Source organism: Lepidochelys kempii, chromosome 1, assembly GCF_965140285.1.
Source record: "Lepidochelys kempii isolate rLepKem1 chromosome 1, rLepKem1.hap1, whole genome shotgun sequence".
Taxonomy (NCBI): Eukaryota; Metazoa; Chordata; order Testudines; family Cheloniidae; genus Lepidochelys; species Lepidochelys kempii.
Genome location: NC_136380.1, coordinates 55,996,799 through 56,016,915, shown reverse-complemented (window position 1 = coordinate 56,016,915; position 20,117 = coordinate 55,996,799). Strand labels below are relative to the sequence as shown.

General features: G+C 43.8%; 1 protein-coding gene across 1 annotated transcript in view; it reads left to right on the top strand.

Moving 5' to 3' along the window:
* Positions 1 to 20,117, top strand: part of MRPS31 (mitochondrial ribosomal protein S31) — a 37,991-nt gene that overhangs the window by 3,188 nt on the left and 14,686 nt on the right. The window contains exons 2-4 of the mRNA XM_073342659.2: positions 1,129 to 1,428; positions 3,685 to 3,843; positions 17,915 to 18,061. Of these exons, the coding sequence (XP_073198760.1) occupies positions 1,129 to 1,428; positions 3,685 to 3,843; positions 17,915 to 18,061 (606 nt within the window). The remainder of the gene's footprint in view (positions 1 to 1,128; positions 1,429 to 3,684; positions 3,844 to 17,914; positions 18,062 to 20,117) is intronic.

The window sequence follows — 20,117 nt, the reverse complement described above, 5'->3', positions numbered from 1 at the left end:
ACTCCAGATGAGGCCTCACCAATGTCGAATAGAGGGGAACGATCACGTACCTCGATCTGCTCGCTATGCCCCTACTTGTACATCCCAAAATGCCATTGGCCTTCTTGGCAACAAGGGCACACTGCTGACTCATATCCAGCTTCTCGTCCACTGTCACCCCTAGGTCCTTTTCCGCAGAACTGCTGCCTAGCCATTCGGTCCCTAGTCTGTAGCTGTGCATTGGGTTCTTCCGTCCTAAGTGCAGGACCCTGCACTTATCCTTATTGAACCTCATCAGATTTCTTTTGGCCCAATCCTCCAATTTGTCCAGGTCCTTCTGTATCCTATCCCTCCCCTCCAGCGTATCTACCACTCCTCCCAGTTTAGTATCATCCGCAAATTTGCTGAGAGTGCAATCCACACCATCCTCCAGATCATTTATGAAGATATTGAACAAAACCGGCCCCAGGACCGACCCTTGGGGCACTCCACTTGATACCGGCTGCCAACTAGACATGGAGCCATTGATCACTACCCGTTGAGCCCGACAATCTAGCCAGCTTTCTACCCACCTTATAGTGCATTCATCCAGCCCATACTTCCTTAACTTGCTGACAAGAAGACTTACTTTGCTTAATATGTCAAAATGCTGAGACTGAAAATGTTGAGTGAGTGTGCAAAATATTCTGATGGATATGTGTGGCAATTGTGGTACTTTTGTTTTCCTAGAGTTTTAATGTGTTTACCTAGCAGACCTTAGTGGCTGATTTTCTGGTAAGGTTCTGAAGTTATCTGGTTTTCCAGTAGCCTAAACAAAGGCACAAGGTCACAAGACTGTTACAAGGTCCTGGTGTATACCTCAGCACAAAATGAAGCCCACAATTTGTCATAGTTATCAACCTGTTGTGGTTGTCTAACATCTCAGCATACTGTTTAGTGCAGAGTTACTTGTTGCCTTTCGATTCAGTTCATTCATGGAGAAAAGAAAGCTGTTTACATTATATCGCAGAAACCATAAAGACCTGCCTTCAGAGTAAAATTGTACATTTAAGTTACCCAGTTCAGTTTGTGCAAAATTAGGCCCAGTCAGTTATGACTAACAAAGCGGTTCTGTGTAAATTATACCTTTTCCCTTCCTATCTTGTCTAGTAAAACACAAAAGTGCTTTAGCACCAGCACTGGGTTCTACAACAAGGAAGATGAATCTGCCACTTCTACAGATAGTAGTGCTGAGAAGGCTTCAGAGAATCAGGAGAAGACAACACCAGGAAATGCAAAGAAGAATTTGTTGAACATTATTAGTGAAATGAAAGTAGAATTAAGTTCAAAGAAGAAGTTCCAGATACTAAAAACACGGAAGACCAAGGAGCAGACCAATGACCAGCCAGAAAGTATGGAGAGTGCAAGTAGCATGTTTCAGAAAGCTACAGCAGACAGTAAAGCTAAGAGGTAAAATGCAATATGCACAGTTCAAGTGTTTCTTCTTTGAAGTGGACTCTATTAATCTCTAGGACAAAATAGTAGCATAAAATGTCTTTTTCTTTGTATAGAAAAGAATCCTCTATGGGAACAGTCCTTTTGCTAATGGTACAGCTGTACCCTGCAAAAAGCAATAACAAATGGAATGGTTGCACTAAGCATGTATATTTACTCCATACTTGTATTCCTGGAATTGAAGCCTCAGAATGAAATGTTACTAGCTGTCCAGAGAAAATCAATTTAAGGGGAGTGCGGGAATTTTCCCTTTTGAAATGCCATTACTCAGTTATGAGAAAATAAAATCTGGGAAAAGAAAGAAGTGTTATCTCCTTTTAATTGCCTCTCTTTGCACACAATTGATCATATACAACTTACTTATTAAAAATGTAAACATGCAGCTAAACTCAGTTGTTCAGTTACAGTCCAAGAAAATCTTTCCTCTGAATAACTGCATACTTACAGAAATGTATACTCCTGGGGGAATTCTGCACCCTGCAGCGGGCACAGAATTCATACCTTCTGCAGATTTCTTGGCTCCCCTGCAGAAAAATGGAGGAACCAAGAAATCTGTGAGAAACACATGCCCCTTCCGTGGCAACCTGGCTGCCTCTGCTGGGAGCAGCTGGCAGCAGATCACCATGGGAGGGGAGGAGGAGAGACATTAAAGGTGTGGGGATGGGATCCTGCCTTAACGTGAATGAGTGAGAGAGACTCAGGGCATGTCTTCACTCGCCTGTGGCTTGTGTAGTCATGGCATAGCGCTGGGAGAGAGCTCTCCCGGCGTTCTAAAAAAAACCACCCCCAAGAGCATGGCTCCCAGCGCTGGTGCACTGTCTGCACTGGCACTTTGCAGTGCTCAGGGGTGTGTTTTTCACACCCCTGAGTGAGAAAGTTGCAGCGCTGTAAAGTGCCAGTGGAGACAAGGCCTCACTCTGTCCCTCTGGTTGCTGTTGCTGCGTCCTGGGCTTGGAGGGAGGCACAGGGCTGTGTGAAGCAGGGTCTGTCTCTGAGGCAGAGCAGAGATGTAACAACTAAAGGGGCAGGCTGCTAATGTTCCCATTGTTAATTAATTGCTCCTGTTATTCAGTTAAGACTCCTTTACCTTGCCAGAGTGATGTAAAGGAACCTTATTGCAAATGACAGTAATGGAATTCTCAGCTAGAAAGGTCTGTGTGCTTTCTAACTCTTTTTCCTGTGCCAGAGAGGCACAATGGGGTTGGATTACTGCTCAGGATCTATTTTACTTACCCATTTAAAAAAAATGCAGGACAGTGATTAGCAAAACTGTATGACTTTCATGTGTGAAAGTCTGAGCAATTTAAAGAGACAGTCTACTTTACAGACCACCAAAATAAAAGTAATATCTTTGAAATGAAAATCCAGGATTATAACTGCAATGCAGGGTCTTGGTTACCAGGTATTTGTAACTTAACTTTCATGTGTTTAGAAAATGCTGAACAGTTACTGTGGTGGTGGTTTTTTTTTGGGGGGGGGGGGGGGGGAGGGAGGGGGAGTGTATGGTAGTTTAAATATATTACCAAAGTAAGTGAACCTGGTGTGATTATATTGCATTATTTTGACAAATAAAATATGCAGAATTTTGGATTTTTTGGTGCAGAATTCCCCCAGGAGTAAATATATTGTCACGATCTATTGGGATAATGCTTAACAAAGGGAAATCTTTACACCTAAACATAGTGGTTAAAATCATGCCAAATTGGTAAAGGAACAGTAGTCATAGTTAAATCATACCTATGAGATATATGAAAAAAAGGGTTTTTTGTCTGTGACTAAAAATCCTATCTCAGTAGCAATCTTTTATACTCTTCTCTTCAGGAGTTGATTGGTAGCTGTGCCTTAATGACTGCTTTATTTTTTTCCATTTATAGCTGACACTGTGTATAGGTCTTGGCATTATAACTGTACTCTGTTTAGGAAGGGTTGAGCAAAGCTTTTTTTTTTTTTTTTAAAAAAGCTTTTCTGATGGTTGTTCAGTGACATTAGGCTATCCCTACCTTGATTTAAGAACACCAACTCTGCAGTGCCACCCAACCTCTGGCAGTTTTGTGCAGTAAGAGACAAACTTGGGCCTCTTCTTTGATAGCATATAACTATTACCTGTAAGTCATTAAGATGTAAAATAACCAGTTACAATAAAAAATGGCTTGTGGAAAAAATGACGCATAGATCTTGATTTTTATGTTTTTCACCTCTTGTCTCTTACAGGAGCAAGCCTCTCAATCCAGAATTGGTGGAAGCTGCCTCTGCTGTTGCATCTTCCTTACCTTTTGACAGGAAACGGACAGTATCAGATTTACTTGCACAGCTAAGAAAGCATGAAGAAGCCACTGATGCACAGAAAAGAGGGGAAACGACTAACATAAGGTATGTAGATTGAATATTCCCCAGTAGTGCTGACGCCTCGAATATTACACTGTCAAATTTAAGGTGGTTGAGGACTTTATATCCGAAAAACTGCTCTAAAAAGACATGCTTGAGCATGTTATCCTTCTTTAAAAAGCTAATCACTGAAGTGCAGTAGTCTTTGTACTAAATTCCTTCTGTAACTGTCAAGTCATCCAGCTTGCATCCTTCCTCTAGAGCAGCCTTTCAAAATTCTAGTGTCTGCTTTCTCAAGGGTGGTTGGTTGGTTGGTTTTTGTTTTTTTTTTTGGATGGGCTAATAAAAGTATCATTAGATTTATTTTTTGTAATCTTCATCAACCATCACTAAGATAGAAAGTCTGAAAGTTCATTTGTATGGACTGGTAAATTTTAATGGCTGTTTTTGAAAGCTGCACTAAGTAAAGCAACCTCTATTTATAGTCCCACCCTACCCTTCAAAAATTTCCAGGCAGCCCAATAAACTCATCCCTTGGCACATTTCCTTTTTTTATGTGGCTTCCAGCCAGGCAAACAACACTTATTTGGAAACTGTGAAGGAACCGTGTATACTGCCCTTTTGTTTGGTGATGACAAAAGACAGGCTGCTGACTTCTGCTACTTTCAATGTAGCAGCTCAGAAAATGCTGACTAAAAAGCAGAAAACTGGATCTTCAGCAACTGAGAATGTGGAAGCCTGTGATTATGCATGTTTGCAGTAACAAACTACAAGTAGTTTATAGATTTATTTTTTAATATGTCATATGAAAATAACTAGATTTGGGGCAAATTCAGATAAGGAATTAACTGGTAAAGTGATAGGAAATGTGGATTCATAAGACTGATGAGTTATTTGTGGGGTTTTATAGGGATTAGTTATAGGGCCTTTTGTGTTCAGTAAATATACCAATTAGTAGCAGAGAAAGTAGCCAACAGCGTTAATATTTGCTGCTGATACATGCCATTTCCATCAGTGAAAACTAAGGAGGATTGTGACACAGGGTATGTCTACACTACGAAATTAGGTCGAATTTATAGAAGTCGGTTTTTTAGAAATCGGTTTTATATATTCGAGTGTGTGTGTCCCCACAGAAAATGCTCTAAGTGCATTAAGTGCATTAACTCGGCGGAGCGCTTCCACAGTACCGAGGCAAGCGTTGACTTCCGGAGCGTTGCACTGTGGGTAGCTATCCCACAGTTCCCGCAGTCTCCGCTGCCCATTGGAATTCTGGGTTGAGATCCCAATGCCTGATGGGGCTAAAACATTGTCGCGGGTGGTTCTGGGTACATATCGTCAGGCCCCCGTTCCCTCCCTCCCCCCGTGAAAGCAAGAGTAGACAATCATTTCGCGCTTTTGTTCCTGAGTTACCTGTGCAGACGCCATACCACGACAAGCAGGGTGACGGTTACCTGAGCGGGCTCCATATGTCTCCTGGGTGCTGGCAGACGCGGTACGGCATTGCTACACAGTAGCAGCAACCCCTTGCCTTGTGGCAGCAGACGGTACAGTACGACTGGTAGCCGTCATCGTCATGTCTGAGGTGCTCCTGGTCGCCTCTGTGAGGTCGATCAGGAGCGCCTGGGCAGACATGGGCGCAGGGACTAAATTTGGAGTGACTTGAGCAGGTCATTCTCTTTAGTCCTGCAGTCAGTCCTATTGAACCGTCTTATGGTGAGCGGGCAGGCGATACGGACTGCTAGCAGTCGTATTGTACCATCTTCTGCCGAGCAGCCATGAGATGTGGATGGCATGCAGTCCTTCTGCACCGTCTGCTGCCAGCCAAAGATGTAAAAGATAGATGGAGTGGATCAAAACAAGAAATAGACCAGATTTGTTTTGTACTCATTTGCTTCCCCCCCCTCCCCTGTCTAGGGGACTCATTCTTCTAGATCACACTGCAGTCACTTACAGAGAAGGTGCAGCGAGGTAAATCTAGCCATGTATCAATCAGAGGCCAGGCTAACCTTCTTGTTCCAATAAGGACAATAACTTAGGTGCACCATTTCTTATTGGAACCCTCCGTGAAGTCCTGCCTGAAATACTCCTTGATGTAAAGCCACCCCCTTTGTTGATTTTAGCTCCCTGAACCAACCCTGTAAGCGCCCCTCCCAGCATCAGAGCAATGGCAAACAATCGGGCATCTGAGAGTGCTGTCCAGAGCAGTCACAATGGAGCACTCTGATGGGGCTAAAACATTGTCGCGGGTGGTTCTGGGTACGTGTCGTCAGGCCCCCGTTCCCTCCCTCCGTGAAAGCAAGGGCAGACAATCATTTCGCGCCTTTTTTCCTGAGTTACCTGTGCAGATGCCATACCACGGCAAGCATGGAGCCCGCTCAGGTAACCGTCACCCTATGTCTCCTGGGTGCTGGCAGACGCGGTACGGCTTTGCTGCACAGTAGCAGCAACCCATTGCCTTCTGGCAGCAGACGGTGCAATACGATTGGTAGTCGTCCTCGTCGTGTCCGAGGTGCTCCTGGCCACGTCGGCTGGGAGCGCCTGGGCAGACATGGGCGCAGGGACTAAATTTGGAGTGACTTGACCAGGTCATTCTCTTTAGTCCTGCAGTCCTATTGAACCGTCTTATGGTGAGCGGGCAGGCAATACGGACTGCTAGCAGTCGTACTGTACCATCTTCTGCCAGGCAGGCAAGAGATGAGGATTGCTAGCAGTCGTATTGTACCATCTTATGCCAGGCAGGCAAGAGATGAAGATGGCTAGCAGTCGTACTGTACCATCTTCTGCCGAGCAGCCATCAGATGTGGATGGCATGCAGTCCTTCTGCACCGTCTGCTGCCACCCAAAGATGTAAAAGATAGATGGAGTGGGTCAGAACAAGAAATAGACGAGATTTGTTTTGTACTCATTTGCCTCCTCCCCTGTCTAGATCACACTGCAGTCACTCACAGAGAAGGTGCAGCGAGGTAAATCTAGCCATGTATCAATCAGAGGCCAGGCTAACCTCCTTGTTCCAATAACAACGATAACTTAGGTGCACCATTTCTTATTGGAACCCTCCGTGCAGTCCTGCCTGAAATGCTCCTTGATGTACAGGCACACCCTTTGTTGATTTTAGCTCCCTGAAGCCAACCCTGTAAGCCGTGTCGTCAGTCGCCCCTCCCTCCGTCAGAGCAACGGCAGACAATCGTTCCGCGCCTTTTTTCTGTGCGGACGCCATACCAAGGCAAGCATGGAGGCTGCTCAGCTCACTTTGGCAATTAGGAGCACATTAACCACCACACGCATTATCCAGCAGTATATGCAGCACCAGAACATGGCAACGCAATACCGGGCGAGGAGGCGACGTCAGCGCGGTCCCGTGAGTGATCAGGACATGGACACAGATTTCTCTGAAAGCATGGGCCCTGCCAATGCATGCATCATGGTGCTAATGGGGCAGGTTCATGCTGTGGAACGCCGATTCTGGGCTCGGGAAACAAGCACAGACTGGTGGGACCGCATAGTGTTGCAGGTCTGGGACGATTCCCAGTGGTTGCGAAACTTTCGCATGCGTAGGGGCACTTGGTGACTTGCTTTCCCCTGCCCTGAAGCACATGAATACCAAGATGAGAGCAGCCCTCACAGTTGAGAAGCGAGTGGCGATAGCCCTGTGGAAGCTTGCAACGCTAGACAGCTACCGGTCAGTTGGGAATCAATTTGGAGTGGGCAAATCTACTGTGGGGGCTGCTGTGATGCAAGTAGCTCACGCAATCAAAGATCTGCTGATATCAAGGGTAGTGACCCTGGGAAATGTGCAGGTCATAGTGGATGGCTTTGCTGCAATGGGATTCCCTAACTGTGGTGGGGCTATAGACGGAACCCATATCCCTATCTTGGCACCGGAGCACCAAGCCGCCGAGTACATAAACCGCAAGGGGTACTTTTCGATAGTGCTGCAAGCTCTGGTGGATCACAAGGGACGTTTCACCAACATCAACGTGGGATGGCCGGGAAAGGTGCATGATGCTCGCATCTTCAGGAACTCTGGTCTGTTTCAAAAGCTGCAGGAAGGGACTTTATTCCCAGACCAGAAAATAACTGTTGGGGATGTTGAAATGCCTATATGTATCCTTGGGGACCCAGCCTACCCCTTAATGCCATGGCTCATGAAGCCGTACACAGGCAGCCTGGACAGTAGTCAGGAGCTGTTCAACTACAGGCTGAGCAAGTGCAGAATGGTGGTAGAATGTGCATTTGGACGTTTAAAGGCGCGCTGGCGCAGTTTACTGACTCGCTTAGACCTCAGCGAAACCAATATTCCCACTGTTATTACTGCTTGCTGTGTGCTCCACAATATCTGTGAGAGTAAGGGGGAGACATTTATGGTGGGGTGGGAGGCTGAGGCAAATCGCCTAGCTGCTGGTTACGCGCAGCCAGACACCAGGGCGGTTAGAAGAGCACAGGAGGGCGCGGTACGCATCATAGAAGCTTTGAAAACCAGTTTCATGACTGGCCAGGCTACGGTGTGAAAGTTCTGTTTGTTTCTCCTTGATGAAACCCCCCGCCCCTTGGTTCACTCTACTTCCCTACAAGCTAACCACCCTCCCCTCCTCCCTTTAATCATTGCTTGCAGAGGCAATAAAGTCATTGCTGCTTCACAGTCATGCATTCGTTATTCATTCATCACACAAATAGGGAGATGACTACCAAGGTATCCCAGGAGGGGTGGTGGGAGGGAGGAGGGAAGGAAAATGCCGCACAGCACTTTAAGCACAGCACTTTAAAAGTTTACAACTTTAAAATTTATTGAATGACAGCCTTCTTTTTTTTGGGCAATCCTCTGTGGTGGAGTGGCTGGTTGGCCGGAGGCCCCCCCACCGCGTTCTTGGGCGTCTGGGTGTGGAGGCTATGGAACTTGGGGAGGAGGGCGGTTGGTTACAGAGGGGCAGCAGTGGCAGTCTGTGCTCCAGCTGCCTTTGCTGCAGCTCAACCATACACTGGAGCATACTGGTTTGGTCCTGCAGCAGCCTCAGGATTGAATCCTGCCTCCTCTCATCACGCTGCCGCCACATTTGAGCTTCAGCCCTCTCTTCAGCCCGCCACTTACTCTCTTCAGCCCGCCACTTACTCTCTTCAGCCTGCCACCTCTCCTCCCGGTCATTTTGTGCTTTCCTGCACTCTGACATTATTTGCCTCCACGCATTCGTCTGTGCTCTGTCAGTGTGGGAGGACAGCATGAGCTCGGAGAACATTTCATCGCGAGTGCGTTTTTTTTTTTTTCTTTCTAAGCTTCACTAGCCTCTGGGAAGGAGAAGATCCTGTGATCATTGAAACACATGCAGCTGGTGGAGAAAAAAAGGGACAGCGGTATTTAAAAAGACTCATTTTATAAAACAGTCGCTACACTCTTTCAGGGTAAACCTTGCTGTTAACATTACATACATAGCACATGTGCTTTCGTTACAAGGTCGCATTTTGCCTCCTCCCACCATGTGACTACCCCCTCAACCTTCCCCCCTCCCTGTGGCTAACAGCGGGGAACATTTCTGTTTAGCCACAGGCAAACAGCCCAGCAGGAATGGGCTCCTCTGAGTGTCCCCTGAAGAAAAGCACTCTATTTCAACCAGGTGACCATGAATTATATCTCACTCTCCTGAGGATAACACAGAGAGATAAAGAACGGATTTTGGTTGAATGCCAGCAAACATACACTGCAATGCTTTGTTCTACAGTGATTCCCGAGTACGTGTTACTGGCCTGGAGTGGTAAAGTGTCCTACCATGAAGGATGAAATAAGGCTGCCCTCCCCAGAAACCTTTTGCAAAGGCTTTAGGACTACATCTAGGAGAACCGCAAATGCCAGGGCAAAGTAATCCTTTCACATGCTTGCTTTTAAACCATGTATAGCATTTTAAAAGGTACACTCACCAGAGGTCCCTTCTCCGCCTGCTGGGTCCAGGAGGCAGCCTTGGGTGGGTTCGGGGGGTACTGGCTCCAGGTCTAGGGTGAGAAACAGTTCCTGGCTGTCGGGAAAACCGGTTTCTCCGCTTGCTTGCTGTGAGCTATCTACAACCTCCTCCTCCTCATCATCTTCTTCGTCCCCAAAACCTACTTCCGTATTGCCTCCATCTCCATTGAAGGAGTCAAACAACACAGCTGGGGTAGTGGTGGCTGAACCCCCTAAAATGGCATGCAGCTCATCATAGAAGCGGCATGTTTGGGGCTCTGACCCAGAGCGGCTGTTCGCCTCTCTGGTTTTCTGGTAGGCTTGCCTCAGCTCCTTCAGTTTCACGTGGCACTGCTTCGGGTCCCTGTTATGGCCTCTGATCTTCATGCCCTGGGAGATTTTGACAAAGGTTTTGGCATTTCGAAAACTGGAACGGAGTTCTGATAGCACGGATTCCTCTCCCCAAACAGCGATCAGATCCCGTACCTCCCGTTCGGTCCATGTTGGAGCTCTTTTGCGATTCTGGGACTCCATCATGGTCACCTGTGCTGATGAGCTCTGCATGGTCACCTGCAGCTTGCCACGCTGGCCAAACAGGAAATGAGATTCAAAAGTTCGCGGTTCTTTTCCTGTCTACCTGGCCAGTGCATCTGAGTTGAGAGTGCTGTCCAGAGCGGTCAGAATGGAGCACTCTGGGATAGCTCCCGGAGGCCAATACCATCGAATTGTGTCCACAGTACCCCAAATTCGAGCCGGCAATGTCGATTTAAGCACTAATCCACTTGTCAGGGGTGGAGTAAGGAAATCGATTTTAAGAGCCCTTTAAGTCGAAATAAAGGGCTTCATTGTGTGGACGGGTGCAGGTTTAAATCGATTTAACGCTGCTAAATTCGACCTAAAGTCCTAGTGTAGACCAGGGCTAAGTCTAGATGGTTACAAATAAACAAAATGGTGGGGAAGCACAATGGTAGATGAACGTTAACTTTGTTAAATATAAGGTAATGCATATTCTTGAGAGAGTGTCTGTGGGAAAGAGAGAAACTATGTAACCTTGCCATACAGGTAGATGAATTCGTAATTCTCAGTCAAAAGAACTAGGGGTTATTGTGGACAAGTAAATGAAGTTCTCTCTCCAGATGCTTAGAAGCTTGGGTGCATTTAAAAAAAGTGATGGTGGAAACTAATAAGACATTAGATAATGCACAATGGTATACATTTTCCTGGAGTAATATGTTTAGGTTAGGTCCTCTCCTCTCAACGGAAATGTAAAACATCCAGAGAAGGTTGATAGAAATGGCTAGAGATGCTGTGGGTGTTGCATCCGTTTGAAAACCACTGACCTAAATAATCCAACCTTTTTTCTTTTGCAGACCCCTAAAAAATTTCAAATGCAGGTGCAGACCAGTGTTCCCTCTAATTTTTCCCACACATGTGCAGAATGAATTTTGTTATGTGCATCAATATGGAGGTGATGTGTGACACATCACCTCCATATTGCTGTACATAACCAAATTCATGGGGTGGGGATGGGGCCAAGGGGTTTGGAGTGGGGCTCAGGGCTGGGGCAGAGGATTGGGGTGTGGGGCAGGGGGTTTGAGGGCTCCAGGGTGGGGCTGGGGTAGAGGGTTTGGTGCAGGGGGGTGAGGACTCTGGCTGGGGGTGGGGCTCTGGGGTGGGGCCGGGATGAGGGGTTTCGGGTGCAGGTTGTCCAGGGGCTACGGCAGGGTGACAGGACCCCCTGCAGCAGCACCTGGGCTGAGGGAGAGGTGCCTCTCCTGTAGCAGGTCCATGCTGGGGCTGGGGGAGGGTTGCCTTTCCCCCGACCGCTGCGAGTCCAGGCAGGTCCATGCTGGGGCTGGCGGGGAGAGCCGCCACTCCCCACGGCGGCAGGTCCGTGCTGGGGAGAGAGGCATCTCTCCCCATCCCAGCCCTGAGCCTCTGCGTGGGGCTTAACAGGCAGCTGTGCAGCTCAGAGGGAACTTAGGTGCGGACCCTTTTGGGAAATCTTCAACATAGTCTGTGGACCGCCAGGGTCCATGGACCACAGCTTGAAAATCATTGATGTAGGTAAAGGAGTTAAAGGAGATTTGACTGAGCTGTGTAAAAAAACTGATCATTTTCTCCATTTAGTTCTTTTATAGCCTTAAGGAAAGGCTAAAGGAAATACTCTTAAGATGAACAAACAAGGCAATATTTCTTCCTATTTTGTATTGTGAACACGTGGAATTCACTGCTGCTGGAGGTTGAGACCAAGCTTGTGGCTGGATTTGAATGGATTGCTAATTGCTTGCAACTAGGGCTTGATTAAATTTACCAGACTCCTACTAGCCAGTGATAGATTTAAAAGAGGCCCCACAAGTAAGGCTTTGGGCAATGCTCTGGTGAGAAGCCCAGCACTCCTTGCTACAAGCTGCTGGGAAGGATACTTGTTCCTTGGTCCCGTTTGGGGTGTGAGGAGGTTCTGTGTTTAGCATAGAAGCTGTACTACCCTCCACCTACTGGAAAGGAGAGGGAACTTGGTCTTTACTCCTCATCAAGGTCCTCTGGCTTCCCTAAGTAGGTAGGGTGTTTGCTCTTCCTTCCAGGAGCTGTGAGAAGTAATAGCTATACTCTACTGTACCATTCCATGTTTTTTTATAATCTCTGCTGTTCCTAAGTAATAGTTCCAGAGCTTGCTGTTCTGCTGCTCATAGCTTTCCCAAGTAACAGCAGCAACATGAATTTGACAGTTTCACTGCCTCCTACAAAGTTCTGAATAGAAGCAGTGAAAGCTAACTAGAATCTAGTTAATTACATTCTGCTGCTGCTTAGTTTAACTAAGAATTACCAGAGGCACCAGAACAGTCTGTGGTTTGGAAGACACTGCTATATTAGTGAACATTTCATTCACATTTTTAAGATTAACTTCAGTCGTCATTATTATTATTTATATTACTTCCTTTGTAGTGGCATCTAGAGAGGTCAGGCCTCAATGTGCTAGATACTATATACACAGGATGAAAAGCTGGTTTCTGCCTCAGAGCCTTTTCAGCCTAAGTAAAAGGGTTTGAAACCGTTTTTTTTTTTTCTCTTTTTAAATGAAAGCTTGAGTCCTGCAGAAAGTGAGAGCTGAGGTCCCCACACTGGCCAGTGGAAGCTCTGTACTCATTCATAAGTGGATTTTTCAAGCCCGGCTTGCCATGTGTAAGAGAACTCATTATAAGGGTTTAGAAGACATGGTTTTCCTCCCCCGCCCCACGTATTCAGCGTTGTACAATTGGCTGGGTGCAATATGGCTGGATTACCTTTTTTTTTTTTTTCTTTCTTTTTTTTTTTGAAGCATCAAGTATTGGTTGCTTCTGAGACAGGATACTGGACTAAATGGACCACTGGTCTGAGACAGCAGGTACTTTATGTAAAACGCTTGAAATACCTACACAAGCAAAAGAACCGTACAATATAACATTGTTACTATAAATCAGAATGTTGTTCAGATTTACAAGGAGGTATTAAATTATAATAAAGATGATATAATTATAGCCAAAAAGTCTTAGCTTATATTGTGCTTTGCATACATTCTGCCCTCTGGGTGTCACTGTTGTACAGTTTTCTCCCATCAGTTTGTTTTGTAGACATACTGAGGACAGCATTTCCACAAGAAGGGGGGAAAAAATTAATGATACAGGATTTTTTTTTTTTTTTAGTGCGGGAAGAAGTTTTGCTTAATGGAAATTACAACACCACCATAGGAAAATAAATTCAGCAATATTAAACATTAGAATTAAATAAACAGAAGGAAAGGAATTCCAAGCTAAAGCTAAAATGCACCCCGAATTCTCCTTCTCTTGTTTTTTAACCCATGTAGTGCACATGATCATTCCTGTTCAGATGTATCTGCAATACTTACCGTGGATTGGATGGAGTTTCAGTTGTTGTGGAAGGAAGTCAAGCCACAAATATCTTTCTGGTTTTGTTTTTGGTTAATTTCTTGTTTCTTTTCCAACGTGTTAGAGGAAATGTGTATCGGATGAACGACATGATTGGCATAATACCATGCAATCACTTGTTTTAAAAACTATTATGAAAACATATTTGCTCACCTTTCATGCATCAGTGACACAAGATTAGGACCCTAGCTCTCCAAAATTGTGACACTGTGGGCTTTGTGTGTTAGATGCCCAGCATAGTCAGAAGAAAGTTTGGCCAGTTGTGCAAAACCTCAAAGAGAACTGCTCAGAGGGAGTGTGATCTCCATATAGTAGAACAACATTCTGTCATTTTAGCGTGCTTGCCAAGTAAAACAGTTGGACTGGGCAGTCTGTGACTTTACTTCTGGCAAGGGGAAGACTGCATGATGCTAGTCAGACCCTCAGAAAATTTGTGAATTTTCTGGATCAACTCTAGGTCATAAATGCCAAGAATAACAAAAGTTCAGTTCTTCTGCATCTCTCTCATTTTACTAATTATTTTCTGTTAATGTTAATGTCAGATTTAAAATTAACCTTAGAAAATCAAGGTTCTGAACATTTTAGGGCATCTTTTTGTTAGTAGTTACTTTGAAGAGCTCTTCTGATATAAACCATCCAAAAGAGAATGTTTAAATATGTTTTCTGACACTCTTCAAGCATTGCAATGGTGGAAATATATATTGCATTTAGGTATCCAAAGCTTGCGTTCTTGACCTAATTTCTGTTCTTTAATACCACACCTGTTCCCTTGAAAAGAGGCTTTTATCTCGTAAAACTCATACACTGTATTTTAACTGATTTTTATCGTTTTCACTTGCACTGTCCCAAAATCTAATAATGACTTTTGGCTTTTAACAGTCCCTCTCCCTAAAGGCATAGACACAACTTTATATCTAAAGAGTTCTGTCACCATAACTACAATCCTTGTTGAGGGTAGTAACCAGTGCGAATTGACACACATATATGGCCAAGATTCTCCAATTTTTATCAAAATAATAATACTAAGGTGTTGCATTTAGATCTCATGCCCTGACAATAATTGAAATGGGGGAAACAACAGCAGCCCTGAAAAGTCATTAGTTTTCCCACCTCCCATTAGGACATCATCTGGCCAAGGCCTACCAAACCTTCCTAAGCCAAAGACCTGACTGGAGCTCCCTAACTCCCAAGAGATCGACAGACCCGTGATCCCATGCAAACTACTGCTTGCTGCACCTTTCATTAAAAGTTCAGGTGCTCTTACAGATCTTTGCCATACACCCACCTTCCCATGCTAATGGAGGTTATCTTCCAGTTTCTTAATCAAAATGTTGTGCAGTACCAAAAAGACATCTAAGTATATTATGTTGACACTTTCTTTTTCACCCAAACTTGTAATCTTTGTATAAAAAAGAAAAATCAAGTTAATTTGACAAGATCTGGTTTCCGTAAACCCTTGTTGAATGGCATTATTTATATTACCTTCGTTTAATTCTTGATTAATCAAGTCCCTTATCTGTCATTCCAGTATTTTGGCCAGGGTCTATTTCAGGCTGACAGACCTATAATTAATTACCTGGTTCATCCCATTGACCCGTTTTAAATACTGGCACAATGTTCTCTTGCCTTTCTTCTAGAACAGTGGTTCTTAACCTTTACTGCAGCCTGCACCCCTTCAGTTCTCCAAATATAGTCTCGCACCCCTTTTAAAAAATCATTGAAGTAGGTCAGTTCTTTAAACCTAGATATGTTTTTTGTTTGTATATTACAGTAATCGTTAAATGTATAATGTGAATAAATACATCGGTTTGATGAAACAAAGTAGTTGTACTTACGTGCCTGTGCTTAATTCGTGTTTTCGATGATTTACCTAATAATCTGGCATGTCTCGCACCCCCTGGGGGTGCGTGCACCCCCAGTTAAGAACTACTGTTCTAGAACTTTCCCAGTGTTCCAAAAGTTACTGAAAATCAATATTAGCAGACCAGAGAGCTCCTCAGTCAGTTATTTTAAAATCTCAGATGCAAGTTATTTGAACCTGTTGATCTAAAAATACCTAACTTTTAGTAGCTGTTGTTTCACATCCTCCTCGGCTACTGTTTAAATGGAAAGTATTCCGTCATTGTGACATAACTACATCATCTGGCCTTTTCTCAAATACAGAACTTCTGCCTTTTCTGGATTATCATTAAGGGTGTGAGTCTTTCAAGGAGGTCCCAGAAGTCACGGATTCCGTGACTTCCCTGGACCTCCGTGACTTCTAGTGTGGTTGACCCCGTGGCTGCCCACGCCTACTGGAGTGGCAGTAGCAGTGATGGGGCCCCGGGCTGCCCCCCGCCTGGAGTCTCTCTTCTCTTTCTCCTCCCTCCCTCCCCTCTCCCCCTGTCCCAAGAGCAGCAGCAGCGTCCACCGGAGCACTCTCCTCCCTCCTCCCCCAGCACCTAAGATTTAGTAAGGGGTATTTTTAGTAAGAGTTATGGACAGGTCATGGGCTGTGACTTTTTGTTTATTGCCCATGACCTGTCCATAACTCTTACTAAAAATATCTGTGACTAAATCGTAGCCTTTAATTATCATTGACAAGTCTACCATTTCCATATGATTCATATTTATGGCTATCAACTTTACCTTTCTTACATTTGTTATATCTGTTTGTTCTTTTTTTTTTTTTTAAAGCTACTTCCACTTCTCCACTAAATCAGGTTGGTGTTTTAACCAGTTGGCCTTTTTTCTCACTTGTGGAATGTGGCTTTTTTGGCACCTAGTAAAATGTTCTTAAATAATTACCATTTACATTTTTCTGTTTAAAGTCTTCCTCTCAACTGATTTGGGTCGTAACTATTTTCAACTTTGTGAAATTGACCCTTTTAAAGCACCAAGTATATACCAGCTGTTACTTGTATGGACTTTATTCTGTTCGCACGTAAATTGTGATCAAATTATGATCACTTGTACTTAAGCTGCCACTAGTTTTTAGTTCTGCAATCCATTCCTGTCCGTCAAGGTGATGTCTAATACAGAGTTCCCCTGTGTTGAATTTAACACTTTTTTGAGTTAAGAAATTGTCATCTGAAATATTTAGAAATTCTGAGAACCTTTTAGTACTTGAAGCATGAGACTTCCAGTGTAAGTTGCTCAGATTGAAGTCCCCCAGGATAGTGCTTCCCCTCCCTCCCCCCCCCCACATCGTAGGTAGGCATGTAAGGAGATGGTCGTCCTGTTCTCTGGTGTGATTTGGTGGTCCGTAGCGCAGACAAAGTAGTATCCAATCTTGTTTTTTTTCTCTCTCAGTACATTGATCAATATTGTTTTCTTCTATCAGTTACTCGGAAACAGGTAATGCCATTTTTGACAGTGCCCTCCTGTATCCCTTTTGCCCGCTTGATCCTTACTAAATCAGTTTTATCCATTGGTTTTTTTTGTTGTTGTTTGTGTTTTTTTTTTTTTTAACCTTCCAGTAGTGCAAATCTACCCACTAGGTTTCATTAATACCAACTAGATTGAATTTTTCCTTATAGATGAACAATTCTGGTTCCTTTTGTTTATTATCCTGGGTGTATAAGCAATTAAAGAATTTCTTTTCTTCACATTCCTTGGTGCATTGATTGATTAACTTTGTTCTTAACATCTTAATATTCTGTTAAATGAGTGCTCAATAGTTCCCGCTTCTCACCCTCTACTTTTGTTGTTAGTTTAATACCCTTCTGACTACTCTAGCCAGCCATTCTCCTATAAAATTGGTTCCTCTTCTGTGGAGATGGAAGCCATCCGAACTATACAGACCCTTTTCCCCATAGGTGAACCAATGTTCCTCACGCCAAATCCCTCTACCTCCAAGCACAGGATCTGTAGCTATGATCTTTGAAACTCCCGTTTGCTGCACGTTTGCATTAATGTCTAATGCAGTCTCTGAACATAGTATATGGCAGCATGAAATAAGATAAAAATATTTCAATTTGCAATTCAAAGAACATTCATCATTGGATTTTCTCTTCAAGGAGGCAGTAACTGGCATATGTTTGCGAAGTTGAAATTGTTTTTGTTAAATTTAGAAAATAGCAGGTAAGTGGTATTTTCTTTATTCTAAAAAACAAGACTTCGTCAGAATGTTGACAGATGTTTCGTGGAAATGTCTAGTTCTTTCATATAGTTTGCACAGTATAGGCTTATTTGGAATAATTTGCCTTATTAAAACATGTAACTAAGCTTGCTACCTTTTCATACTGTGGAATTTTCATTGTTCTACTTGTCTTTTTGATGTCAGCAACATTATTGCAGACATGAAGATTGGGAAACGCCGTCTCACCCGTGGTGTATCCAGGCCATCCAGTCAAATTTCATTCGATGATGATGATGGGCAAGGTGACATGTTTCAAAGAGGTATCCTGTCTGAATTTGCTGGAAGTAAAAGGTACTCTCTACTTGCCTGTTTTCTCTTTGTGTTCCTTCCCCCAATAAAATACTGACCAGTTAAGTTTTTAAATTCTAGTAATAAAGAAACACCAACTATACTCCTAAACGTCAAAGCTAAAGAGTTCTGAGTTTCTACATCTTCCACAAAAATGCTGACTCCACATTCCAGATATAGATGCATTATACCAGGGGTGGCCAGCCTGAGCCTGAGAAGGAGCCAGAATTTGGCAATGTACATTGCCAAAGAGCCACAGTAATATGTCAGCAGCCTCCCACCCACCAGCAGACCCACCGATCCACACCTCCTCCACCCGCCCTGCGCCTCCCAATTAGCTGTTTTGGGTGTGCAGGAGGCTCTGGAGAGTGGGGGGAGAAGCGAGGGCACTGCAGGCTCAGGGGAGGGGGTGGGAAGGGGTGGAGTGGGGGCAGGGCCTGTGGCAGAGCCAGGGGTTAAGCAGTGAGCACCCTGGCACATTGGAAAGTTGGCGCCTCTACAAGGAGCAGCATATGAACTTCTGAACAGCCACATGTGGCTCTGGAGCCACAAGTTGGCCACCCCTGCATTATACTGTAGGAAACAAAAGAAAATGTGTTTCTTACACTATAAGTAGTTTTTTTTTTTCCCCCAAACATAGTATTAAAGTTGATTAGTGTAAGAACATAATTAATTTTAATAAGCTGATCAAAGTAAATGCAATTTTTGGGAATTAAACCTGATTGTTGCAAATCTTTAGTGCTAATATATAATCTACTTTTTGACTTTGCTGTTCAAGTGTGTTTTGAATGTATCACTTATGCACAATATTTTACATCTCATTCTCGATCATCTTATGGGGGTTGGGGGAAAAGCTTTAAAGTGCTACTGTCATTTGAAGGAACACTTAGAAAAATGTTGTGGGTAGAAATATTTCACCAATTGAGGGTTTTGTTTTTTTTCCTCTTGCTAAGGAAAATAGGAACTTTGCACCTGAGTCATTTCTTTAGTTTACTGTCGCCCCAGGCATCAAAATTGTCTACCATGGACCTAATGATTTAAAATGGTGACTTGAGAGTTCTCCCTGAAAATGACTGTGCCTTTTACTGTTGGTGTCCTTTTTTTTTTTTTTTTTTTTTTTTTTAAATTAACCCAGGCTCTTTTTACTCAGTTAATAGAGCACCCTTACTTTGTTATACTGTTATCTGTTCTCTCATCCTGTAGTCTGTCCCTAAAATACACTGTCTACATGGCATCCTTACAATCACTTGTCTTAGGACATGGTTCCCAAACTTTAACAACTTGTGAACCCCTTTCGCTAAAATGTCAAGTCTCACAAACCTCCGCCTAAAAACGAATATTTCCAGATATTTTCTCCTTTACTTGAGTATAAATTATAAAAGCAGTGCTCTTGGAAATATAAAATTTGTTCTTATGACATACTTATTACACACTATTTTTTATTATTATTACAATATTTTTATTACATTATGAAAACACCAATACTCTTCCAAGATCTCACTTCCATAGCTTGTCTCACTTTGAATAAGCCTGTTATAAGTCAAGGCTCCTAGGTTTCATCAAGGAGTATCAGATGAGGAACAGCATGAAGGGATTTAAGGAGCCAGCTGAAAGAGTTCCTTCTACACAAGCATTCAGGTCTTGAGCAGTCCAGGCAAACAACACACGTTACAAGCAAGCTTAAACTTGTTCTTTGTAATGATTTTAAAAACAATACTAGCTGCCTATTTAATTTTAAAGACAGCAAAAAATATCCACCTCCCTTTCCATTTCTTATAAGGAATCTTGAAGTTTAAATCTCGTCAGTGTGATAGATATGCTTGCTTTGATCTTCTTAGCTCTTGGAAGTCCAGAGGCTCCAGGCTGCTGGCCCTGTGCTGCCCGGGGTCTCTAGGGACAGCTCTGTCCGCCATTCGGGAATTTTTTCCTGAGAACCCCCTGTAACATTTTGCGAACCCGAGTTTGGGAACCACTGTCTTAGGGTATTTCTCCCCACATTTCTGTTCCCAGTAAGATTAATGCCTTTTAAAATTAACTAAATCTGACTTTAAGTGGAGTT